The sequence below is a fragment of the Agelaius phoeniceus genome, chromosome 10, assembly GCF_051311805.1.
Source record: "Agelaius phoeniceus isolate bAgePho1 chromosome 10, bAgePho1.hap1, whole genome shotgun sequence".
In the NCBI taxonomy this organism is placed as follows: domain Eukaryota; kingdom Metazoa; phylum Chordata; class Aves; order Passeriformes; family Icteridae; genus Agelaius; species Agelaius phoeniceus.
This window is the reverse complement of record NC_135274.1, coordinates 20,304,725-20,332,212: the sequence shown is the minus strand read 5'-3', so window position 1 is coordinate 20,332,212 and position 27,488 is coordinate 20,304,725. Positions and strand designations below refer to the sequence as shown.

Here is a 27,488-nt window from a genome sequence, read left to right as displayed (position 1 = left end):
CTGCAAAAAAAAACTCTGTTCTACTTTGTGTCTAGACAGGATCAATTTGGATTAGTGGTATAGGACAACATACAAGAGATGTTTTACATGTTGGAAATGTAGAAGTCAGTGAAAAAACCCCAGAAGTGCAATAGGAGAACTATCCAAATACCTCTATCTTCTCAAACCAAGTAGATTTATCAGGAAACAAGAATACTCCTGTGCTAAGCATTCTGCCACTTTTGTAAAAATGTGAAAATGGTGCATTGGTTGGTGCTTCTGCACAGCTCTGCTTTACAGCAGGTGATTGTGCTGCTCATCAGTGATTCTGAGCTCTGGTTTCACAGGGTTTGTGTCTGGGTGTAAAGAACTGATGGCACACAATTCCCTCTTTTACTTGTGGTTTGGAATTAGCTACATTTATGGGGCATTTACCCATTTGCTCTACCAATAAAAATCCATCTTAAAAACTTGGTTCTCTCTAATGTTTTTTATAGCTCAGTGTTTTGGATTTCCTTTTTTTAAAGAGACAAGCTGCTATTTTAAATTAATATCTCCAGGAATTGCATCTTTTCTCTGTTTTAAATAATCCAATTCCAACTCTCTCCTCTGCTTGTGCTGCAAGATAAAAAAGAAATCTGTAGAACATCAGCTGAAAATGAAAACAGTAAATGAAATAATACCTCAACAGCTGCCTTTGCTCTTTCAAATTCCTCCTCCAAGGAGTGATTTCTGGAGAGAAGAGGTGTTCCCCAACGCTGCTCCTTACTTGACCGTGCCTAAAAAATAGAAGAATAAATCAGAAAGGGATGATAGACCCTCTGTCACACTTCTGAGTTATTTCCTTAATTGTCTAGAGCCCCAAATGACCTTTTTCTAGGGGAAAACTACTTCTTTCCCTGCATGAATTCCTCTGAATTCTCTTATGCTGTAGCAGAGACCACTTCTCATGGGAAGCAGAGTAATTTATCTTTTCCAGATTCTTCATTTCACTCAAGATGTGTGAAAGATAAAGAGACATATGAGAAAAGGCAATGCAAGGACTACAAAAGGAGAGAGCTGACTGTGTTGTATAAGACTTTTACCTTCCTTGCTCCTTCTGCACTATGACTGTGGTGATGCTTTCCACTAAGAGTCAGGAAGAAAACATTTTTTCCCTGCACATTTTGTGGTTTTCTTTCAGGTTTTCTTTTGGGATCACATTGGAGGGCCAGGTTTGCCCTGGATACCACTGGAAGGGCAAATCCTTTTTACAGTCAGCATCTCTCTTATGTACCATACTATTGCTCAGTCCCACTGGAATTGACTCCCACTGGAAGCACATAATAACTTTTTCCCTGTTCTTTTTCTAAAAACAATGTTTTGTTTGTTTTTGGTTTTTTTTTACACAAAGCACTGTACAAAACCAAACAATATTTAAGGATGGCAGAAAAAGCACAAAGTGGCCTAATCTTTCTAAACAAGGCTCTGACTGCTAATCCTTTCCCCAGTGTTTGTCAAGAGGTTAAATTCATTAGCCACTTGTGTGCCCATGCTTCCAATTGCATACATTTCCCTGATTATATTTCTGATGACTGTACTTGTAATATTAAATTTCTGTGAACCACACTGCTAAAAGACTAATTTTGATCACATCAGACTCATTGAGCTGTCTCTGCAAAAGTTGAAATGGGCTCTGCTGGGATGGAACATCTGACACTCACATGTCACGTGTGATGTATGGTCAAACACATTTCTCTGTGGTTCTACACACATGGTTTTTTTCCCTAGAAAGATGACATTCATTTGTCAAATGAGCCCTAGGTTTTCTGGTTTGTTCCTGAGGCTTTGGTCTCTCACTTAGAGAGTGATGAGTGAAATGCACATTGAGTGGATGAAACACATAGGGTAAGAAAACAAGAATACAACACAATTTCTGTGAGAAGCTCCTGGTGGGCACTGTGAGTGCTCTCCTGTGCTGGCCTCTGGACTCTGCTCTGACAGGAAACTCAGAGTGTGAGGGAATGTCCACACTGAGGATCTATTGTTTCTGCTTTCACCTCTTCTTCCTCTAGTCCATGTTTAGAAAATACCATTTTCCTTTGGTGAGGCCAGGAAGAGATTTCAGGTTGTCATTGACAACAAATCAAAACCCGATACATAAAACAGTTTCTTTACTGATTAATAGAACTTAGGGCAGAAGAGATAACTGGTTCAGATAATTCATTTGTCAGTGTATCACATGATGGCCTTTGTCTCTCAACACCCATGGAACCAAAATTATGTTTTTCAGAGAATAAACTGAGGTTGTCTGGAGTAAATGTCTTTGAGGAAGCTGATGGGGTTTAATTAAAGTTATTAAGAGACCTTAATGTCATCACTCTGTAATTTGTTTAACAGCCCTCCTTGTTTCTCTTATTAATTTTAATTTCAGTTTTCCTCTATTGTTTCTTTTTTTTTTTTGTACCTTTTAATACTCCTTATTTTCTCTGCAGAAAGATACTGATGATTTTTATCAGGTTTTAGTGATATAAAGACATTTAATGATATAAAAGCATTAAAATATTGAATATTCTCAACATGAAACACTCAGATTTAACCTTTTGGTGTCACTTTTACTCTCCCTCTCAATTTTCTATAGCCCTACAGACAACCAAGTGAACCCTTTATTCCAGGACCTGTCTTGCTGCTTCTCTATGCAGAAACCAGGTGATCTCCTGTCTCCCAGTAATTCTGTTTGCTTCTGCACACTCCTCTTCCCCCAGTACTGCTCAGGGAACACTCCTGTTGTTTCAAACTGCTTTCCAGCACAGTGTTGTAAGCAGAGCCTGTGTTTTTGCTCTGAAATGTGTGATTTTCCAAGGGGCTGTATTGCAATACCTATTTATACAGTTGCCTTGATCACCAGCTCCTTTTTACATATCCCTTACTTTATTTTTTTTTTATTCCACTGTTGCATCATATGGATATTCTCTGAGGAATTTGCTTGCATGTTTATTTTCAGCTCAATACAACTGAAGAACATTGTTTGTCTTTGGAATCCCAGAACAATCCCTGTGTGATTACAATTCCTAGTAAATAACTACTGCTCCTGAGCCCTCAGGTTGGCCAGTTTTAATCTGTTTAACAACTGCTTTATTTCACATTGTGTCGTGCCAAATTTACAAGCAGAATATGACATATTAATTCAAAACTCTTGTAGAGTATCACACATCAAGATTTATCAACTCGACCTGTAATCCGATCAAGGAATTAAATTTGTTTTTCTTGACACAGGACTCTATTGATAGGCTCTAATTATGTTCCTGGCCTTTTCATTATTTATGACTTGGCTCCTGCAAACAGTTTGATTACTTCTGCTTTTTACCCATTTGTTTCCAGTGACTGCCATTCCTTGGGTCAAGGACAATGCTGTAGATGAGGATGTTTAGACTGAGCTGTACTGCAGGAGGGCAGAGTGAGCCTCTAGGGCAGCACAGAGGGGAAAGAGGACAAGAAGCACAGAGGTGCCCTCCTCTGCCACATGGCAACGTGTCCCCACATCAAACCCACAGAAACAGACTTTCCCCTTCGTTAAATGAACGTTAAAAAACCCACATAAGCTGCATTTGCACACAGGACAATGCAGAGCTGTACTGTGGGCTCTGACACCCAGAAACGGAGAGCCCCTTGAAAAGCCCCAGATTTGCTGCTTTTTGCTGGTCCAGGCAGAGGGGATGGGAGTGGAAGGGCAGCCCTGGAGAGCTCCACAGCCCCAGCAGGTGATGGGATGAGGCAGCCCTGGAGAGCTGAAATATTTTAAATGCCCAGGAAAATATTTAAAAAGTTAAAACATGAACAGACTTTATGCATAGAAAATAGAACATATTATCTTCCTCTGCAGTTTATAATTTTAAGATTAAAAATGACCCTTCAAAATCCTCCTTTCCCCCCAAACACTGTAGGATGTCTCAGTACATAACAAGGAGCTTTTCAGAATGGCAGATAAAAGAAAGAACAAGGATAATTTGGGCCAATGCTGTTTGAAAGTTAATAATATATAAAATATGATGTGAGTAAATGCTGAGAAGCCACATCCAGTGACAGCCACCAGTGGCCACTGCCCACTACAGCCTTTAAACACATTTCTCCCTCGTAGCTCAAAGCTTGTCTTTTGGATTTTGTATTGGCACAAATGCTGGTAAATAAAGGATTTTCTTAAGAAGATTGCATAATTTTAATGAAAATATGACCTAGTTACTTAGCATTTCACTTTGAGGAGCTAAATCTAACATGTCAAAGATGAGTGATGAGGTGATTGGAAAACTGCTGATGGAAAACTGCAGCAAGTTTGACAAGATGAAATCTTTAGGGTATGGCAGAATGTGTTGCATTTGCAAAGGTTACCCTTAAATGAGATAGACAAGACCTATAGAGGACAAAGTATGGAAAACATATGCTTTGATAAAAGCCCTAACGTGATTTCTTCTGCAAGCAGATTAAGAACTCGGTCAAGACAGATGAGCCTGAGTGCTGGGAGCTGACAACTCTGAGAGCCCAAGTGTGAGCAGGATGGAACAGGCAGTGAACAAAAGCACATTTCCCTGTAACCTACCTAGAATAAGAGCACATCCTCACTTCAGCTCCTTTCTCTGCACTATTAATTTCATATTTTGTTGCTCAAATGGACGACAGGTTTGAAACAAGCAGGTTACGACAAAACAAAACAAAACATGAAATGTACCAAGACAACAGATAAGAAATTTAGTCTCTGTTTCTTTTTCAAGTTGGCTTATTCAACTTCATGGTTTTTCACTTTGAAGTAGCAGTCATTTTACAAAATATTATGGAGCCTCAACTGATCGAACACAAACTGAATGAAAAATGTGGATTTCTGTTTCTGCAGTTATTCTAGTGGAACATAAAAAGGAAATAAACCTTATAAAGTAGAGATACACTGCATTTGTAATTGCTTTTACAAAAGCCACAGCATTTAAATCCTGTGACTGTCTACCTGGCTTACACACATCTTGGTTGAGCCCAAATGTCCTGGAATTTGGATCTGCTGGGCTGAGGAACAGCTTCCTAAAAGAGGGCCAGAGGTGCTTCAATATGAGCTCAAAGCAAGCGAGAACACAGCATCCATTTCAAGTGGATGGCACTGTGTAAAAGGTGTTTTCCATTACTGAGATGTACAAATCTATTGTAGAGAAAGGGAAGGTGTCATGCATTACAACTAGTGTGAGGCTTCCCAGAGGGGAAAAAAAAAATCCCTGTTTGTACTGTAGAGACAGCAGGGAAGTAAAGAACATGTTTTTGCCTAAGAAAAATCCAAAAATGGATCTGATAACTGGGTTCTGTTTCTACTTTCTGGGAAAAAATATATATATATGTATAATCTCAGGATACACATTTGGCAAGTAATGTCTCATTTTTCCATTTTTCCATTTTTAAATGAGGCAATTATTTTTCATTAATTTCCAGATTTTCTATCTGGCAGAAGGTTTTTTTGAAGCTCGGGCCTAAAAATAGCTGTGGGAGGTGAGAAAATGATTTTCAGCTACAAGCTAATCCACCAGAAAACTCTCTCTTCCCCCTTCCAGTGGCAATGGCTGAAGTCTTTCAGTTAAAAAGTAAGAAGAGCAAAGAAGGTGTGTGAAGAACCTGATCTGTCAGAATGCATACATAAATGTATTTGTATGTATTTGCACCTGTGAGTGCACACATGCATGCAACCCTCAGCAATCATTTCCAACAAGACCTGTCCAAGACACAATACAACAGTGGAATTGGGCAAATCTACAAACCTTCAGCCCAGAGCCCTCGGTATTAGAGTTCCTTTTCCAGCAGGAAAAAGTCCTGTGACCACACTGCTCCCCCACCTGTGGAGATAAACTGCTAATGAACATTGGTGCAATGTTTCCTGCTTTCCTCAGCAATTTCCCACTTCTGGGGGTTCCTGCCTGACCAAGAGAGCTGAAGGATAGAATTTAACATGGGTAGGGAACCACTACAAGTCTGAATGTCACAGCTGGAGGGAGGGGAGAAAGGATGGTGCTGCAAATTGCAGTTTGAAGTTTTTCCCCCTGTACAGGAAGATCACAGTTCACTGCAGTATTAAACTCTGAATGTTTCAGGTGCTGACATATTCAATTTCATAACCTATTCATTTCAGAGGTGTGTGAAGATATTTTCCTTGATGATCCTGAAAATATCCCTTGAACAATTCTCCCAGAGTGTCAGTGGTTAGCCAGTGGGAAGTTCCTCCTTGCCTTTTTATGGTAATAAATCCACCAGACCCTCTTACCTGTATTGCAGGTGCAAGTTCTAATTCTGATGCTGAATCAGAGTCCAAGGCACTCTTGACATTAGCCAGCTCAGACTGTGATCTGTTTTCTGTGGACCTGGAAATAATGCATTTACACACTCAGCACCAGGACACCCTGCCCTGTGTCTCCAGGTTCACAAGCACACAGTCATAATCAGGTTATTTCCTTCAACTGAGCTTTTTAACTTGCACTCACACTTAATCAAAAGTGCCTGGGCCTTTCTTTGTGTTCTCACTCTTCCATTTCATAGACAGGGAAACTGAGGCTAGACAAAGACACAAGTCTGTGCCTCAGTCAGTGTCTAAAAATCAATCACCACAATAAAGAATTTCCCTGCATGTCTCTGTAGAATTCTCACCACCATTTATTAAGTAACTGCACCTGCTTCTTTCCACACCATTAAAAATTTCTGGCAAAATGGCATTTTGTTGTGCACTTGTTTGTGATACATTGTCCAAAATATGTGCTTGGACACATTTAATGTCACCAAAACAGGTTTAATAATATGGTTTGTTATCAAGCAAGCATTTCTGTGAATTAAGAAAGCTGGGCTGGAAATATTTTTTTTTAAGGAAAGCAAAAAGTTATACCATAAAATCTCTTTTGATGGAGCTCTGGATGATGCTGATGTTCTCTCTGCAGAAGGGTGGGCCTTGCTACTCCTGTCTCCATGAAAACTGACATCATCCCATTTCTCTATCTGTGTCTGAATATCAACTGAAAAACAAAGAGTAAATATGAATCTTTTAAAGAAACTACTGCTGGGAATTTTATCTCCTCTATAAAACGTGTGTTATAAAAATAATGCCACCAAAGCCTCTATTTTTATAAAGGTCCAACATAAAGAAATATTGTGCAGCTTTCTAGTTGATACGGTGAGAAAATATTTGGAAATTCACAACACTTTTCTAAATCTGTTAGCATTCATGGTCAGAATGTCAGTGTAATTCTTGACTTCAAATCAGTAATTTGTATGTAATTTAGACAAATTGGGAAAATGAAGCTTCTTTTAGAGACTAACATGTAAAAATGACTATGTAGGCAACTGATATTATTCAGTCATGTCAGACTCCCTTTGCAAAGATCAGATGTTCAGCTCCTATTTGAAGATAAAGGTCTCTAAAAGAATTTCTGTGATGATGAATGGAAAATTTGCTGCCTTGGTATAAATTACATTTACCTTGCAAATTTCTCAGTTGCACTGCAAGTAATTTAGTTTGGATGGAACTAAATCAAATTCACCTTTTCCAAAGCTTGTCGATAGATCAGGCTTGGCAGGAAATTCAGTTGTTTTGGGGATTTTTTTTTTTAGTCTCTATAAATATATCTCTCTTGTCAAGAATGGATGTTTTTTTCTCTCCTATGCATAGATAAAGCAGTATTTACAAATATAAATGTGCATTTCTGACACCTGCAGCTCTGAATAGGACATCAGTATGGGTGTCTCTCATTTGTGTCCTTTACCAATTTCTCATCACACCCCTACAGATTTTTCTACCATTTTACACACCCTAACTAAATTCCTTTTTCCAAAGAAATTTCAAAACTATATTAGCACACTTAGGGTCAACTTAATAGGTATAATGGCAGAGGCAAAATGTGTTCACAGTGTTTAAGGTTTGAAGTACTTCAGGTAGTTTATAATGGGGAGAAAAGGCTGAAATGGGGTGCAGCAAAAATTCTGGCGTTGCTCATTATTTTGTGAAAGTAGCCAGGAGAAACTTGTGCTAATCAGGGCAAGGGAGCACTGATAAAACAGCTGCACTCTTACCTAAATCTAGAGAAGACTTGTCTGCAACTCTGGCAGCCTGGACTTTCTGCTCAGAATCCACACTGATCAGGTCAGGATTCTCTGTCTTCTTTCTGAGGGTTGAAGCTTTTGTGCCTTCAGGTCGTGAAGGATTCTCTGATTTCTTTGCTTTGTTTTGGGTTTGTAAGACAGGTTCACTAAGATCCAAGAGATCCAGACCTGTTGATAATACTTAGAGACAAAATGTTAAAATTCAGTGTTGTTTGAATTCAAATAGCTCGCTTTTTAGGATTTGTTTTAATTGGGGAAAAATATTACTGATGTGTTTGCATTTGGCCAGAGTAAGGGTGTATTTCCTGGCTAAAGATGATGACCAGCATGTACATTAAAATCTGCCTGGGGATTTCAAGTGCTTAACTGAATGCTGTTTAGTGGATTTGCAAAAAAGGCTTTTCCTCTGAAAATCTTAAAGACATCTGAGGATTTATGGCTGGGGCCTTCACAGGTTTTCCCCTTTTGTGAGGGTTCCCTGTTCAATTCAGCTTTTGGATAAGATTTGGTTTGATATTAGATTTTTCAAGTCCTGGTAACAGCTGCTTAGGGCAGTGCTGTTGTGCCCCAATCCATTTGGGAACAGCTCCCAGGGTGGACCTGGGGCAAAAAGGGAAGAAGATGTTCAATAATGTTTTCTACTGTTGTTGGTGTTTGTCCTTTGGGCCATAAATACTGAATTTAAAGTCCATTGCCATTTCTATTAAGGACTGTATCAGTATGGAAGAAATGTTCAATTTCAGCTCTTCTTTTAAAATCTGCCTAAAGAGTAACATTCACAATTTTTTAGCATGTAAAAGGTAGAAAAACTCCTTTTTTATCATCATGTTACAGGGCAGGTGTTTTTGACAAATCAATTTGCATTACCTCTTGCAGTGCTTTATCTGTGTTTTTGGAAATCACTGAATTTCATCAGTCTTCATAGAATATTTTTTTATTTTATTATTAAATAAATCTAATTGACACCCCCACTCCAATCTGATAGATATTCAAGACAGGTGTAAATGTTACAGGTAAATTTAAAAAAAACCACCATTCTTAAACAATCTAAAATAGCTCTATTCATCCCTGTAATATCTTCAGCTATATTTTTAAAAGGGAAAAATTATTACTTACATTTGTTATCTAATTCAGTATTTGAGCTTTTGTTACTACAGACCCATTAATTAGATGTGCAGATAATCACTCAGCTGTCAATTATTCATTTAATAATTTGCATGGGTGTAAATTTTAATTAAACGGCTTCTAACAAGCCAAGTCCTTTTCTGAGGCAGGAAGAGAGCCCAGTGCTGATGTTATTGTCTCAGCTGATCTCTCAACAGCATTGATTACCTCTGCACAGACACCAAGTAGGAATGGCATGATTTCTAAAAATACTTCCAAATGACAATATGCTTCAAATAGAATTCAGTAAAATTCAAAAGGTTTTCAGGATTCACTATTAGATTGTATTACCTTCTCTACTACCTCATTTCAACACAAAGGAGGTAAGAAATATATCAAATCTTTTCACTAATAAAGGGTCTGAACTCAGCCTGGTTAAAGTGTTCTGATACCTCCCCCCTTGTTCTCTCTAACAACACATCCAAGATTTCACTAAAAAAAAAATCTTCCTAGAGTAAGGAATGAGTTTGATTAAAACCAGAATAAATGTGGGTTTTCCCATAGGTTAAAATTTTGCACAACCAAATACAGAGAATTGATTCAGACTCATATGTGCATCCTGTGAGACTTAAACACATTGCATTAATTTCAGCCCCAAAGATGTCATTAATTCCATACCAATCTGCTAGAATTGATGTGATTTGAATCACACCAGATTTCCCCTCAAATGTAATGAACAAAGTTTTTCTTCTAACAGGTCAGGCAATTACAATTTAACGCCAGCTTGTGATTTTGTGCACACAGTAACAAACTGAGAAGTCACTTGACAAAGACTTACCATAATTAAGCTAAAACTAAAACTATTTTTTTTCTAGTGAGGGATAATAAAAAATGTTGTTTACCTGCAGTATTTGATGTTACAGGCCTGGCAACAGCTTCTGGCTTAGTTTCACAGAGAAAGTCATCAATGGAGGGGCTCAGGAGGGGTCTGCTCTCCTGTTGCTCATTCACCAGCTAGCAACAAAGAACCCCAGGTCACAGAGTGTTCTTGAATTCAGAGTTCACAGAAATAGAACATATTCTCACAATATCATGTGCTTTATTTTTAATTGTGAGAGTAAGATATTGCAGTTAGATGATGCACAAATAGCACTGGGATTAAAATAAAATAAGCTTTAGTTACTCTTTTGGGGCAAAATTATGTTGCAGTTTAACAAATCACACAAAAACTAAAGCAGCAAGATGATTTTTCCTTAGCAGTTGTTGCATACTATTGCTTATAGGGCTAAAGTTACAGGGCCTGGTGCAGCTCCCTTCAAATCCATGGTGGAGTTGCCCTTCTCTGTCACCAGGATGATGAGCAGGGCTTTTTTTCTCTTTTTTGAAGTGGCCTTTTTCCCCCCACAAGTAACGTGCTTCCCCACAGAACTTCCACAATAGCATTTCATCTTGCAAACAAGCATTAGCCCACTAAACAATAACCTGCTGAGACAGGAATTCTCTGCCATGAATGATGTGTGAGTGACAGTGGATGGAGCCTGGTGAGTGTATGAACTTCCTGCATGACTTCTGACTGTGGGAAGACTGATAAAATGCCTTTTATTTATGAGCAGTTTTCCATTTTTAATTGGATGAATGCACTGGTGTTCTGCTACCTGAGAGAAATCTCTGTGTTACAGGCTATTTAATGTATCAGAATTAAAAAGATAAATCTGTACAAATCTCAGAAATAAAAGTCTCCTCTTTGCCATCTATCACTGATTAGAGGATTAAGACCTCAGCTGAGCTGGAGGGATGTCTGGTGGTGTGCCCTGCACTTACATTATCTCAATATCTTAATTTCTTTATCTGAAAAAATGCTTTCCCACTGTTGCTTTTGTCTGGAGGTGTATCAGCTTTATTTTATCCTCTCCATCTTCTTCTCAACCTTCTGTTCTAACTCTTTTTCCATTGTTGAATTTTCAAAGTTTTCTCTCAGACATGTTAGAATTTTTAAATTGAGGATGCTTACACGGACTAAAACTGGCCAAAAAGGGTATTTACTCACCCTCATGTTTGTTAAATACTGGCTCTGAGCTACTCCAGCAGCAGGATTATCTCTAAAGTTATTGCAGCAAACCAGATTAGATTCACTACTGTTCAGTACTTGATTTCTCTAGTGCAAATCTGCAGCAAAATTCTTGAGCTCTTGCAATAACAACCCCACTATGTCAATGGATCAAACCTTCAATCTGATATCCAGCACTGACTTGCTGTGCTGCAAGTCTTGCCCAAATGCATCTGCCCAGGACCTCAGAGCTCTGCACTGAAACACCATGGAAGTTTCCATGGAGCACAGAGGAGTGATTGCCTGCCCAGCTGAGTGCAGATGTGGCATCTGAATTTAGAAATGTGGCAGTGATGCTGTCCCAGCTCCAGGTGTGCTAAACCCAGACAGCAGATGCACCTCACCAGGGAATTAATCATGGGGGGTTAACTCTGGGTTGCCTGTCCAGGTTGCTGTCTCAGAATTCAATGCACAGAATTCCTGCTTAATTTGGTAAATCTCAGCACTTCATTGGAAATTGCATTTATATCAACTGCACACCTTTGATTTTCATTATCCCCTGGTCTACAAATTTACCTAATGATTATGTTTAGGAATTAAGCAGACCTATATTTTCTTTCTATGATTTGGTGACAATCCTTACTCACTACTATTTTGAAAAATGTGGGTGCCTTAATTTCAGAGTTGAGTCTTTTCCAAACTACTTTTAGTATTTTAAAATTTTATCCTGATATCAGCAAAAGCTGCTTGTATATACTTTTCTTTTTGCATTTACACAGCATAGATCATTTGGAGAGGGACAGGAAGGAAGAAAGAAGAATCATTGAAAATATAAGAACTTCTAAGGAAATAACTCTGTTTCTTTATCTGTAAGACTATCAATAGGGTACATTGTCACATAAGATTCAGATGCTTATCAGGTTTTCCATTACATTCCATGGAAATTTTCTTCAGTAGGAAAGAATGGGGGAGGGATGAAATGAAGAAAGATTACGAGAACCAAAGTACCCAGGCCCACTCATTGCAGCCAGTGAAGAATAGAAAATCTGAAGACAGCTGGAAAAGCAGTTTATTGGCCAAACCTGCTGCAGAGGTCAGAAGGTAGACTCTGGGAAGACCAGAAATAATGTTAAGAATCAGAGTCATGGAGAGGAAGGAGATAAGACTCAATAAAGAGCTGAATTTTACTAAGGCCTAACTGAAATATGAGGTCTGACAATTTTTTTTCCTTTTCAAAGATGGCTATCATGTCCTTAGAATTTTCTTTATTGTGTTCATTAGATTTATTACATTTTAAAGGAACTTGACTTAGGCCAACAAAATGAAGATTGAGTAGGGTTGCAGTTATTCTTCATGTACACATAAAGGGGGAGTGGTCAGATGACACTGGAGGAGCAAAGTTATTTCAGCTACAGAGAAATGCTGGCCCAATAACAGAGTTCTAAACTGGCCATGAGAACATCTGGTCTGGGAATTAAAAGAGCTGAACTATCACAGCACTGAACTGTATGAACAGTGGTTTTTTTCTTACTGTAGGGGGACAAAATGCCCACCTATTTAAAATGGCTTTTGCCAAGCCTCCTACATCACTGTTTATGATGTGACTGTGACCCAGTGGACCCTCCTAGTCCTGGGTCCTGTGCTCCCATGGCTAAGGACCAAAAGCTGTAGGAAAGCCTTATTTAAAGACATTTCATGTCTGTGAAAAATAATCTGCCTTCAATTCAAACATTTTTGTCAAAACAGATTGCAAAAACATGACCATGTCTACTAATTATCAATAAACACAGACTACCTATGTATAGCAATAGAAAATATCAGAAAAACATTATTTTGACATGAAGCAGACATTTAATGATGAATTAAGACTTAAGATAGAGTGCCATAGATGATATTTTTTCTGCAGAGAAGTGGGCAGCGGGGGAGGTTTCTGACATTACTCTGTAAGAAATGTCACTTGTTAAGCACTTGGTCTCAAACTTAGAATTTTATTTTGCTGCCTCATATACTGCACCAAATTTATCCCTTGCTTAATACTGCACAAGTTATTAGAGTTATATTAGGCATGAATTTGGAGTAGTACATAAAAGATTTATGAGATGAAAACTATGATCTATATTAAACCAATAATTTATGGTTCTCAAGCACCTTTCAGGCTGAAAATCACAGAATGCCTTAAAACATTAATAAATCAAGCCTGGCACCACCACAGAGCTGAGGAGTATTATCTCTGGGTTGCAGATGAGGGGAGCAAAGTGAAATTAGGGAAGTGACCCAGCATCCCTGGGTGTTGGAGAAGGAGCACTGGGGGCAGGAGCTGACCCCACACTGGATTTATGTGCCCAATATCTGCACACACACCAAGTGGTGCAGACTCAGCCTGGGAAAATGGGGAATCTCAGTAGTAATTTAGCCAGTGGGTGCCATAAATTCTCATAATGTCTCTAGGAACTTAAATAAGATTCACTTTAATTAAAGAAGAAGCCCACACACTCCTTTAATTGAGGGATTTGTGAAATCTGTGGAGGCTGATATTTCCTACTACCAACACATCTGAAGACACTCATCCATAGTACAAGATACTCCTAAATTCAAATGAGTCTTCTGGGAACAGCACAGCTGAAAAAGGTGGTTTTCCTACCCCAGTACTGCTACTGTGATTTTTCATTCCAAAAAGCATGAAAGTTCTTTTTGGAATGAAATTAAGTGGGGCTTTTGGGTGCTTTGGGAGAGAGACTGGGAGAGTCAAAAGCGTCTGATATCAGCCCCACTGCTTCCAAATATGCAAAGCAAGGAGGATTTAGCAGTAACTAAGGTATGTTCCTTCCCTCCCATTTCATATTCTCTCTTACTGCATTCCTGATCTTGATCTGTTTGCAGTGCACAAAGCATGCTGGTTTGTTTCTTTTTTAAAATTTTACTAGGGCATAACATAATGCTAGTTTTTAAGATAAATTATTTAGACTCTAAATTGGGAGGGTTTCCAGTCAGGCATGGGCAGCTAATTAGCACCTATGTTTTGAGCACAGAGTGAACTAGTTCTCTTAAATTAAGTGCCTGAATTCCCTCCATGTTCAATAGGGAGAGATAAATGCCTAGAAAAGCTACTCCAGAGGGAGATTGTGCCTGCCCAATTTAGGCTGTTCCTCAGGAGGCTCTCAAAGGCACCTAGCTTTCCCCCTGCTATATATGGGATTTATTTTAGAAGGACTGGCTCAAAAAGCATCTAAAATTTAGATGTAATTTGCTACTGAAGTGAGTTGGATTGAATTTTGGATTGGATCCATTTTGTTGCCCGAGCCTGATTGAATTACTCATGGCACTAATTTAGGAAACCCCAAACTACTACTGGGTAATCCCCTGTGCAGTTCAGCATTAAAGCTCCTCCTGGGCACTGAGGCTTTTTCCTGTGCTGCCCCCTCAGTGTGTGAGAGGGTGGCAGGGCTGCCCCAGGGACATCAGCTGCTCCAGAAGGCTCAGAGTGAAAATGAGCATGGGGGAAGGCAGGAAACACTGAACTCACATTTCCTACTGGAAAAATGCTGTATTTGAACTTTGCTCTGAGAAACTTGGCTGCCCTTTGGGTGACACTGGAAAAACAGCTACAAGGGTCAGGTTGATTCCAGCAGCTTCTGAGTGTTATGCTTAGGTAAAAACACCAGCTAATTTCAATCACTGATTATTTTTATGATACACAGCGATGGTTTCCTGACAGACAGGCTCCCTGCACACACCTGGCACTTTGGTGGCACTTACTGGGATAGGAGGAAACAAATAAATTGATTTCTACTACCTGGCTCTTTCTAAAAACTGATAAATGGGAACCCCAACGAAGAATGTAGGTTATTGTTTTCTAGAGCATAACTGGAAGTATTGGCCTGATAGTCATGTCTGTGGATCACTGTCTTGGCAGGATAAGAAGTGGAAGAACTCCTTTCCTGGTTGCAGAGAGTGTTTGGAGAGGGAACTCCTGACAAACTGGGTAGTTTTATGATAATAGTTAAATTGCAGGAGTTTCGTTTTTCTTCTTTTCTCGCTTTTATACTATGCTTATAAAGATTTCACAAAGTTACTGCTTCACACACTTTATTTACTCTTGTGTAGTAAGTGTGATTACTACATTATTATGATTACAATTATTCTTGGCTTTTTGCCCCATCCTTGTGCCAGTGATACATTTATTTTTCTTCTCTGTCACTCTACTATGAATGTATGTCCCAATATAGCTGGCATGAGAGCCAGATATCTGCTTTCCACCAGAAGAGAGAATCAATTCACATGGCACATGGAATAACTGACTTCTGCCTCACCTGAGCTGGGGCAAGCTCTGAAACTGAGATGAGTTCTTTGCATCCTCCTCCCAGAGCACTCAGGGGCTGCTGCCTGTCTGGAGGCCAGCCCTGCTCCCAGGGGATGACCAAAGCTCTCTGGCCAGGCAGCAGGAGGTGTGGGGTGTGAGCCAGAGGTGACAATTTCTTACCTGAAATCACACAAGCCAAGTCACCCCAGCTGCCAGGGTTTGTGTGAGGCCAGAGAAGCTGTGGGAGGGCGGCTGTAGACACTGCATTGGATATTTGAATCCAGCTGGGTTGTTTAAAACCTTTGTTTATGTTGCATCTCCATAAAGAGCAGTTGCATTGCTGGGTGAAAACTCTTGTGCTCACACCAACAGCCTGCTTGTGTTTCTACGTGCTGACCTGTGCAAGTTCTGTTGTACTGTTGTAAAATTAAACATCTCACAGCTCAGTGTCTCCTTCCCTCTGTTCAACCTGGTCTGCTGAAAGGAGGTTTAACACGGCAGTTGTGTCTGGCTCCTGCATTTTGGCCTGGCTCCAGCTGAGCACTTAAACTTGCCCTGCAAAACTCAAGGTTAAGCACGTGCTTAACTGTGCTGCTGGATCAGAGCCATGGGGGAAGAGGAGGAGGAAAGTCACTCTTGTCATACTTTAACTGGGACTGACATTTTGGCCTTTACCCACACAGATTTACTGTAAATCTGCCAGTTGCATTCATGACTCCATGCTCCATGCACTTCTTTAAGTTAAAGGAAGCTGTTATCAAAAATGGAGTGCCTCTCCCTCCTGGGTGGTAGAAGATTTTATTTCTCATTTAGCCATGAGTTTTCTTTGTGGTGATACCTGGTGATTTCTGTTTTAGCCTCTCCCCTGCCCTATATCATTATCTAGGCTGAAGATCTACAGCAGTGATCAAAGACAACATTTTGTCATCACCACAGATAATTTGAGATCCCTGCTGTATTTTTGCATATGGGCTGTAATTGCTTGAAAACCACATGGATTTTTTTTTATTGTCCTCTCTGTGGATTTTTCTTCTCAAACAAAGTTCTGCAGCATATCTAGGATAGGCTGTGGTTTTGGATGTGTTACTGTGTCTGGTCATAGGAACCAAATCATCAGTTCCTGTTAAATGGCCTTTCCCTGTCATGTCTGGTTGCTTTGGGATGTTTTCAGCAGATTGGAGAGCTTGAAATTCATAAGCTGTTAGTGAATTGCAATTCAGAAGAGCATTTCACTGAAAAAACAGCAAGTTCAGTGAATCTAGAAATGTAGCACATGGTTTGCAACTCTAACAGCACAGTGTATTCATACTTGGAGTACTAATGAATGAAGAGCCAAGAAGTTTCTGAAAAGTAATTCCTATTAATTAATATAAAAACCAGAGCTAAATGTACATATTATATTATTCACAAAAAAAAGTTTGTCCAGTTTTTTTGTCCTTAAGGAATTGTAAGGAATTTTGCAGTTATGAAATGGTATGGTTAATTTTTTTACTTTATTAAAAAAAACACATCATCAATTCTCACGGTAATTTCAAACTAAAATTGTAATTTTGTGAAAAATGTATTTAATTTATGTGACAGAGAGATCTACATAACTTCAGGAAAGCAGCCAATTTATGACTCTTAAGGATATTGTCAAGGCAATTTTATTGTACTCATGAGAATATTCCTGCTGAAATTATGCATATGGCCCTAAAAGCAATAAATGTTGAGCAATATTTAACTTAGAGGTAAAGAATCAATTAATATTTGTACTGCTAAGCATGCATTTATTCATTTTTGTATTTCTTCTTTTGCTCTTCATGTATTTACTCTGTCCTAATAATAGATGAAAAAGAGTTATCAAAAGGACTGAGGATGTGTCCCCTGATAAACTACTCAAAGCTTCTGTAATAAATCAGATTTGAGATGTATAGAACATACTGCTAATAAATTTATCATTAATCCTTTAAAAAGAATCCAAAAAATAGGATCTCAAGCCTAGTTATCCTAAGATCAGTGGGGGAATTGCCACTGTTCTCAGAAGGCAGATTGGAATGTACAATGAATCCTTGCACTCCAGACTTTGATAATGACAATAATTAAAACTGGGATGATTTTTGCCTTTTTACCTGAACATATCTCACTTGGTTAAAACAGAGAGAGTTCTGGTTTAGGTTGGTGTAAAGGAGAAGGGAAGCTAATTGCATCCACAGGAACCTCCCCCCATTCTGTTTTAATCTTATTGAGAACACATTTATGCAGTGGGCTGGAAGTCAGTGCAAGCCTAATGCTAAGAAGCTTAGAATGAACATGATTGATTCAAATGGGACTGTTAAGTTTATATGGAAAACTGTGATTATGCAATCAAATCCATGTAGTGAGCCCTTGATACACACATCAGAAAATCTACTAACAACATTGGGAGCTGAATATTAGCTATCTTTAATCTGTTTCCTTTATAAAATTGAATAGAAGCATTTAAAAATCTCCTGTTAGAGACTTAAAAACCCCAAACAACCCACCAAAACCCACAAAAAAGCACCAGAACAAAACAAATATAAGAAAAGCCTAACAAAGCAAGCAAGAAAAAAAAAACCAACTAGACCTAAGCAGAAATATACCACCACTGCCAAAATAAGTAAATAAATGCATACATACACATATACATACATACAAACATACAAAAAAAGCAAATGAAAACCAAAACACCAAAACAGTGGAATTTAGGCAGTGGAAATGTCGGAGTATTTTATTCACAAGCCCTTAAGCAAATATAAATGTGCTTAGATCAACTAAGTATTGGCATGCAAATGAAGTTTCCTTAAAAAAAATAATAGTTCCTACTTTGAATACTAACTAATACCTTATAGACCCTAAAAAAGCCTTAAGCATGTGGTGGAGTTAATTGGGGGGTAGTCATGAAACATATCTCTTTTTCTGACGTGTGCTGTAGCCTGCATTTTTCACAGGGGAGGATGAACTTCAGGGTGTTTCTTATAATGTAATTCCAGCTTTTAAAATTTCTTCTTTCCAATTCAAATTCTAAACCCTAAGTGTTTTGTGGGCTAACTTTTTAAATTATAAGTGCTTGAGATCAAAACTGTGCTCTGAGCAATGTCTGTGTGGGTCCCATAAACTCCAAGTAGGCAGCTCCAATATTTTTCAGATAAAAGCAAAAGTGGGGAATGGCTTTCAAGATAAACTTTGCTTTTCTTTCTGCTGTTGGTGAAGTTTTCATGGACTCCCATTTCTGTTCTGTATAATCCCAGAGCATATTGGCCACAGGGCTTTCATGGACATGAATCCCTCCACTGCAGTTCTGTCTTTCTGTTGGCTTTATAGGGATCCTGCCATGAGTATCTTTCCAACCTGTGTACTCTGGTAAGGAACCTAAATTAGGTGTGATGGATCTGGGACAAATAACTCCAGTGACACTGTGAGATTTCTTTTGTTTTTGCTGGCAAAGCATTTAAGCATGAACTTTTTCACTGCTCAATAAAGCAGTTAATCATATTTTAAAGTATAAGTCTGGGTCAAAGTGTGTGATAGAATCAGATCCTTTGAAGTTCACTGACCTGTAGTAAATTGGGAATTTCATAGCTGACTGCACAATTAAACTTTGACTTCAGGGCATATTTAGGTTTAAATTTCTCATTAGGAAGTAATTCTGAAGCAAGATTTTTTTCTCCTGACAAATGCAAAGTAGCTGTGAAGAGGTTAAACAAAAGTTTTATTTTACAATTAAAACCAAATTTATGCATGATTTTCTAATTTATTTATCTGCTTCTGGTAGAAGTAATTGGTTCATAGCTTAATATCCAGGTAATCTTTCAACCTTCAGCAAGCTTTCTTACATGTTTTCTAGGTTCAATTCATATGAAATAAATATCTTTTTTTCATTTGTCCCAGTCTCTTATGAATTAACTTTTAAAAGATAAAGGGAGACAGCAACATGGATAGAGTTATATTCTACAAAATCTTATTAGAACTGAAAGATCACTCTCTTGATGCTTAAAGTATTAAATTTGGCAACTACTGAATCCTTTTTCACACCAGTAAGTGTGAAGAAAGTGACTTTTATAGAAGGTAATTGAGACAGGAAGAGAGGATTTCAAAAAATAGATGCTGAAAGGTCCATTCAATTACCAGGAACACTCCTCTGCCTATTGTAGTACACTCAATACTGCTGGAATGGTGATTGAGATTCCCAGTTGCCATATACTGCCACAGCCCCACAGGAGTCTGCAGTACATTTCTGGTTCATGTTATTTGAAGATTTGCCTTCAGTTTTGATGATATAAAACCATATCTGATGGTATAAAATAATCTGTGAATTGGAAACATAATTTAAATTTAATTCACAGCACTTATTCAAAAGTAGGTGTCATCTTTTAAAAGCTGGGCTTTGCTAGGAGCATTACAATGAAATGGGACTATTTATCTGTCTTGTTCTGTGCTGGATATGTTTTTACCACTTTCCAGAGGAACAGAGCAAAGACACGTATTTTAAATTGCAAATTCGGGGGCATATGTACATTATCAAAAAGCAGATTTAAAGACTCTTTGTGTATCAGATTCCAATTATGCTTCCTGTGGAGTCTGTCTCCACAGTCAGACATGATTAATCATTCTTTCATCAAGGATTTTGGAAATGGGAGATTTCACTTGTTTGTTCTCTTGGGAAAGCCAGTGCTCTGTCTGGGCTTGATCCTTTCACTTCAGTTGCAGGTGTTTTGCTCAGGTAGCTGGAAGGTTGGAGCAGCATGGACAATTAATGCATTAAATGACTCCCTAAGACGTGGACCTGCCCACCCTGGCTTTGGTGGCAGTGGGACTTTTGGAAAGACCAGGCTTTATCCTCCTGACCCATCTGGCTTGGGAAGTTTGCAGTCAGTCTGGAACTGGTTCCACCCCATGAACAGCAACCACATCCATCTGTTTCACCATGTAGGGAGCAGAGACAGACACTGGGATGGGGATGGCTGGCACAGCAGAGCATGTTCCTGCATGGATGGTGGGGATGGGGGGCTCACACGGACACACTGCAGGGACAGCATCTCAAACCAACACTTCAGCCACAGTCAGGGACAAACGATGGATGCAACGTGGTCGTACAACTGCACATCACACATACATGATGCAGAGATGGCCATGGAAAATACTCACTTTTTCACTTGATTCTGCTTCCTTTTGGCTTCTGCACCCCTTTGGTGCATAGCAGGGAAGTAGGTATTTGTGTTTAGTGGAAGAAATTACACTGACTAACAGACACAAGCATTTTACTCATAAATTTATCATGGACTATTGCTGAGGAGACTGACAGACAGCCACTACAAATGGTGTGTTAAACATTTAATGAACCCAGGCTGAGCTCCTGGCCCTGTTGAAGCCAATGGAAGTTTTTGCATGTCAATCTTTTTTGGGGTGCAGTGAAGCTTTAGAGGGGGCGGCATTTTATTTGTGTTTCTAATTGTTTGTTAATCACTTAATGGAAAATTAGAAATGATGCCTTAAACAGAGCATCTTTTTCCTCTGTGCAATTTCTTCACAGACAGAGGAGTTCACCATGAACAAAACTTGGTGTTCAACAGGGGCTGAGGAGGAGGTGCCAGACCTGGTTTCTAAATTAGTAGATGGTATTTCTAGAATGTGTATTAGTGCAGCATATCTGCGATGCTGTGCTAGAGAAGTACGTGCTGGTGCATGTGCATCTTGGAACTTTCTAAAGTACAGTAGCTCTTATCCTAAATCATGAGAGGAATAAAACAGGACTGTGGATTTCGTTTAAAGCTCTCATGTAAAACCACCTTCCAGCAATTTCCATTCCTGATGAGCTGGAAGCATTTATGTGCAGTAAATATCGGCAGTAAACTAAATGCACTTGCCTGGGGAACAAATTCATGTGAGCAACATGAGGGAATAAAATCCACTCTTATAGAAAGAGTGCTGTGGTTTACAGTAGCGTTCAGTCACTGTCTTTAAGGACCTAATGGAACCACCAAATGCTTGGTAGCTACTCCAAGGTAGGTGTAAGGTTTAGTGTGGGGATGTACGTCCTTCCTTTGACTGGAGGTGTAGAAATGAAAGCAATGAGATGTGCCAAGTCACATATTCTGATCCAGACCAGGAGCAGAATCCCAGTGAGAGCTTAAGAATGGGATCTGAGATATTGGAAATGACATTACTGTGAACAGGTTGTTTCTTATTTTACATATGCACGGAATGGGAATATTTTATATATGAATTGCAAATGAGTATTTATGGCGTGACAATTGATGACATGAATTAGAACCGAGATTTTACACTAGCTTTAAACAACTTTCTGGTAACTGAACTGGGGAGAAAAAAATGCATTTTTGTTTAAATTTTCACGTCAAACCGTCTACGCCCCCAATATTCACCCCAGGCTCTTTTCCCCCCTCAGTGAAGCAGCGGGACGGGTCACCCAGCGGGGCCGGGGACTCGCGCGGCGCCCGCGGCCCCCTCAGAGCCCCGCGCTCTGCCCACCTGGGATGCCACAGTGAGGAGGGGCTTTTCTTCTGCAGACTCCTCCCTCGGAATCTCCTTCATCACCATGGCCACAGCCTTATCGGCCGCCCTAGCGCCTTTGCCCTACAACAGCGAAACCAACAACGGCGCCAGGTCAGCAGCGGGCTCCGACCGCCCTCACGCGCGCTCCCGACCCGGCCCGCGGGACCCGGCCGCGCCTGCGCCTGGAAGCAAAGCTCGGTTGGAAGCAGAACACACACACACATATACTGGTTAAAAATAGGAAAAATAATGATAATAATGTAACAAGTGGTCCATCAACCCAGTGGTTGGGGTCTAGCCGTGGTCTGGTGGCTTGTTCGAGTTGCCCCAATGAAGTCAACAGGAATCTGGCACTTTCCTTCTGGGCCAAGGCCTGCTGGAAGTTCCCGCGTGCCAACCTCCTGCTGGATAGGATCCCCAGAGCAGCAGGGGTTGGAGGATCAGCCCGTTGATTTAATTTTAGTTATCCAAGTTTATACCCAAAATACCTCTTTGTGGTTTTTTTCTGTTTTTTTCTTAAAAATAGCGTCAAGCGGAATTTTCAAGTAAAGCACAGTTCCTTGTTGTTCACTGAGGCAAACTCTCCCTGAAATTTGAATGTATAATCTGGACCCACAGAGTTTATAGCTCTAGTAACATTTTAAAAAGCAATTTACATCACATAAACAGTCTGGGTTTTTGCTAACAGAACATACGGAGCCAAATTCTGCCATCGTAGGCATTGCTACAGCTCTCCCTAAAATGATAATTACTGTAAGAATTTTTTTTTAAGCTACACTTTTCTTAAACTTCTCTTAACACATTGTAAATATTCTGGACAAGGTGAAGATATTTTAACATTATTTAATATAAAATAACCAAGCAAAAAGTGCACCAATATTATGTGCCATGCTGTTTAATGCCATTCTTTTTATTTAATGAGGGTCTTTATCATCTTGAGTTCACATGGATTTCTGTATCTTGATCTTTGGTCTTATTTTAATCTCTGCCTCTTGCAAGTGATAGGGAAGGTTGGAGCTTACACATAAAGTATCACAGCAGAGCTGCATTATACCAGTGACCCTGGGCAGGTCCTTATTATTATACTTTAAAAGCTCCCATTGGTTTCCATGGAAGTTTTAGCTGTGCAAAGACTGCAGGATCTGGCTCCATAAAAGAAGTATTTTACACTGGACTTAAATATATTTAAATCCTTAAAAGTCTATTAACAGAAGGGGTTCTTTGCTAAGACATCATATACAAGAATTGTCTTCACTAGCAATATATTCTGTAGTCAAGTAAACCCCCACTATTGCTTATACCAAACTGCAGATGATTTCAGGAACATTTCATCAATTGCAGGTAAAACCAATACGTACTATTGCAGGTTCTAAATGGGTTTTATTACTGGTCAGGTCAATATTAGATTAGCTTGCTTGTGCAACACATCACAGATACCCTACAGAGAGTTCTTTGCATGCTGCAAGAAATTCTCAGAGCAGAAGTGTCATAAATGATAAGCATGCTGGACTTGTGATGCCTTTGATATCCAAAGAACTGCAAAGTCATTGTAAAATTAAATATATTAAATTCAACGAGAATTACATTTAATTGGTAAGCATATCAAAGGTTCTGGGCCAATTACGTGTTTGTTCATGATTCACATGACATATTCCAGGTCTATGAAGCTTGTTTCCAGTATGACACATGAGCTATCATTAGCTAGCACTAATAGCATGCTATTGGTCTTTATAAAATGTAGTCCTTTTGTGCTGAGTGCTAGAACAAAATCGTTTATCAGCTAGGAAGGATGCATTGGAAAGCATGCAGTGCTTTTTATTTCTTGCAGAGTAAAAACCCACCAAAGCAAAGGTCAGGTCACTTTTTTGAAGACAGAGCCACTTTTTCTTCAAGGTTTCACCTACTGCCTGAAAAGAGTCATGATACTCATATTAGTGCCTGCTGTTCATCCTCCACACACGTAACTGCAAAGCCCTGGGAGTGGCTGACACCAAATATAAAATCTGTCTCACCAGTTTAAAGTGGCCATGCTACAATGGAGAAAAGCAACCCAAAGGATACCTCTGTGCTATTTTTAATGAGCAGACTTAGTTTATTTGCTGGGCAAAGCAAGTGGTTTGATGCTACCTTTTTTTTTTTTAAAGTTAGCTTTTTAACTTTCCTCAAAGAAAAACACACTTTCCTGTATGAAAGTCAGATTGACATTTCTGGCTCTTTAGCCTATGCTGTGTGAAACATTTTGAAACTAGAAGTTGGTAACAATTTCCTGGATGCCAAAGAGAAAGCCAATGCAGTGGAATAGTTTAAATTGTCAGATTCTGCTGGAGAGGTACACAGGGGAACAATTCACTGGAAATGCAGCTTTTTACTCTGTTGGCTAGAAATTAAATTGCTGTCCTATGTAAGGAAGGTAACCTTGAAAATGTTGATCTCTCTTCCCTGCAGTGACCACTGTGTAGCCAGTTCTTGCCTATGAAGCCATTAGGCCAAAGAATTGGAGAGAGATAAAACCAGTTTTTCTGTGGTCAGGATGACCTTGTTACTTTTGTCAACTGCAGCTGAAATTAAAATCTCCAGCACATTTATTACAATAACCATTAAAGAATTATTTTTTAAGGTGCTATTTACTTAGCCTCTTTTGATATTAAGTGTTGTTTCTTAGCAAGCCAAAGTGCTATATAAATTTACCTGGCACAGCAGTTTATTGCTCAAACCCTGTAATTCTGTAACATGCCAGAACTTCAAAACAAACAGTTTTGTAGTGGAGGTTTGCAAGGTCAGTTACTTTCTCATGTAAACCACACTTTAACAATTTAGTAAATAAATTTCATCATTCCCTATTGTTTTGCAATATAGAAATGGAAACAACTGTGATGTAGAACATGACAACCCCTGTGAAAATTATGACAAATGTGAATTGATGAAGGAAAAAATGTATTATTTGTTTTAATGGAACATACTGCTTAAGAGAAACTGAGAAAGGTGTCAGTGCTTCGTTATTTGATACATTTAGAAAATGCAGCAGTTCCTTTAGGTAATATCTCCATAGCAAAATAAGGACTGGAGTTCAGAGTATTCCCCTGATGCTAAATATTTATAACAGCATTGGGTTCAAAACTTAATAACAATTTCTCTAAGCTTTTCCTTTGGGATCAGATAATGGGTAGTAATAGACATTTCCATAGGATTTTGCTGATTTAGCAGGATTTTGTAAGGAAATACTTTTATTCTGCTGCTGTTTCTAAATAGTTCCAAATTCAATTTTGTACAAGTCACACTATTTAGATGCGGTACTTAGTAATGAGTATTTAATTAAATTACTGTAAGAGCATCTTAATATAAATTTCTAGTGCAGCATAAAGTTGATTTTTTAAAATAAGTGATGCATATAGCTTTGCAACCATGCTCATCTAGGATAAAGCTTAAAGTACTTGGGACCAACAGATCACCTTCAGGTCCTGATGGGCAGATCAGAATAAACACATGTTCACACTTGAAACATTACTATTTAGTGCAATACTCTATAATTCTGTAATTATTTTCTTCATTACAGTGATTTGCAAATTTGTTCTTGTGTATGAAAAGCCAATAGCCAGTGCTTTGTAAATGTTTAACATTTTGACAACAGTATTTAACCTATAATGATTAATTGCAGAAATTCTTTGTTGTCATCTATGCAATAAAAGGATTTTATCTGAAACCATTTCATAATTATAAGTTTGCTTTTGACAAATATTTATTTACTTGAGTCCTAAATTCACTTTTCAGGAATATTTATAACATCTGCTCTTGTGAGAAAGTGAGCAGAAAGAAATGGAGTGATCAGATTTTCTTTTTTTTTAACATGCATACATGAAGAAAGTTTTCCTTCATTACACAGACCTGTGTAATTTATTTTTCAAGGATCCTACCAAGCTGTTTCAGCTTTAATTGACACACTACAATGCATCCCTGTTCACAGAAATCATCTCAGCACAGGCATGTTTAAATTTAAGCTTCTGTAAAACAGAAGTTTTAAGACAGTTTTCCTTATAAAGAAATTTGATAGATAAAAAATTTATCTTCAGGCAGTGCTGGTACAGGTATGGCAGGATTATGCTTTCATGGGCATCTCCCCTTCTAGCTGAGGAGAAATAGAATAATATTTATAAATGTAATGCCAAAAAATATGGCCAGATGTCCTGACCTTTCCCACTGGGCTGTTGAATTGAAGTGTTTGAAAACAAAACAAAACCAAAACCCACCAGTTCAGGACATCTTGAAGTACCAATCTGCACTTTAAATATCCTTAATAGGCTGAGAGGGCCTTTGTAAAGCAAACTTTATGAAAGATGATTGGTGAGAACTTGGAGTTTGAGGAGCTGTTGTCCTCCTGTGCTGGGAGAAGGAGCAGGGAGAGCTGCAGAACGTGTTGGGAGGCTTGGCTGCCCTCCAAATCCCCCAGCAGCTGATGTATTAGAGTACCAGCTAAGCAGCCTATTCCAAATGGCTTCATGCTCCACAAATCTTCCTGTTTTGAGCAACTTAAAAATAAAAATGAAGGGGAAAAACTTAGCTTTATTTTTTTTAAATCACGCAGCGCTAAGGTTTTTTACCTCTCAAAATGAGCACTCAGAGCTATGCAATGGCACCATGGGAGTTCTAGTCCCCACAATACAACTGAAGCTCTTGATTTACACAGGATCTGTTTATGACTTCAAATTTTTCCCTTCTCAGGCTTTTATGTTCATGTTTTCTGCATATGTCTTTCTTCTCATCTATACTTCTTTACGTTTTTCTAGTGAGGTTTTGTCTTGCATTTTATATATAATTAAAAATAATGAAGAAACATATGGTGAGGCAGTTTTATGGATGAATACAAGATTGATATTTAAACAGAAAATTCTGTTTCATCAGAGCTCGTGGTAGTATTTTTATTACAAGCCTAATAAAGTCAAGTATATATCTAAGATAAATGAGAACACAATTCCTTTAGGCAGTGCCTGGTTGGCCATGGTGAGGAAACATAAACAAGCTCTCAGTCCTGAACTGGAAACAGCATTTTCAGGGTTCAGACTAGGTTTCAGAACCTGAGCTTCTATTTTGATGTTGTATTTGGATAATTTGGAACCTCTTATCAAGTTGTCTGTGATTATCCAAACTCTTCTGACTCAGAACTTTCAGTAGCTCATTCTTACAAGATTATGATGAAACACAGACAGAGCTGCTTACAGACAAGGAAGCAGCTATAGGAAGACTTGCCCAAGAAGTAATTTATAGTAAAGCAGATAAATCCATATTGGCTGAGTTCACAATGTTCTACTCCTCTTTCATCCCTTTCCCCATATTTTCATTCTTATGTTGATGGAATAACAGATTTCAGAGTTGATATGGGAAGACTTTACTGCATTCAGGAAAAATGGCAAAGAAATGGACAAAAGCTTATAAAAGGCAATAAGCATAAATATTCACGTTTCC

General features: G+C 38.7%; 1 protein-coding gene across 13 annotated transcripts in view; it reads right to left on the bottom strand.

Annotated features, from left to right (window-relative positions):
* The window catches only part of PEX5L (peroxisomal biogenesis factor 5 like), a 100,843-nt gene that overhangs the window by 16,971 nt on the left and 56,384 nt on the right, over window positions 1-27,488 (bottom strand). For 2 of the 13 annotated variants that reach the window (XM_077184111.1, XM_077184110.1), the window contains exons 3-11: window positions 23,873-23,938; window positions 22,008-22,112; window positions 20,667-20,705; window positions 10,074-10,185; window positions 8,038-8,247; window positions 6,857-6,983; window positions 6,245-6,341; window positions 5,745-5,819; window positions 663-758 (exon numbers count right to left, since the gene is read on the bottom strand). In XM_077184111.1, coding sequence (XP_077040226.1) covers window positions 663-758; window positions 5,745-5,819; window positions 6,245-6,341; window positions 6,857-6,983; window positions 8,038-8,247; window positions 10,074-10,185; window positions 20,667-20,705; window positions 22,008-22,112; window positions 23,873-23,938 — 927 coding nt within the window. The remainder of the gene's footprint in view (window positions 1-662; window positions 759-5,744; window positions 5,820-6,244; window positions 6,342-6,856; window positions 6,984-8,037; window positions 8,248-10,073; window positions 10,186-20,666; window positions 20,706-22,007; window positions 22,113-23,872; window positions 23,939-27,488) is intronic. The other 11 variants (XM_077184113.1, XM_054639441.2, XM_077184114.1 and 8 more) reach the window with 10 other exon arrangements.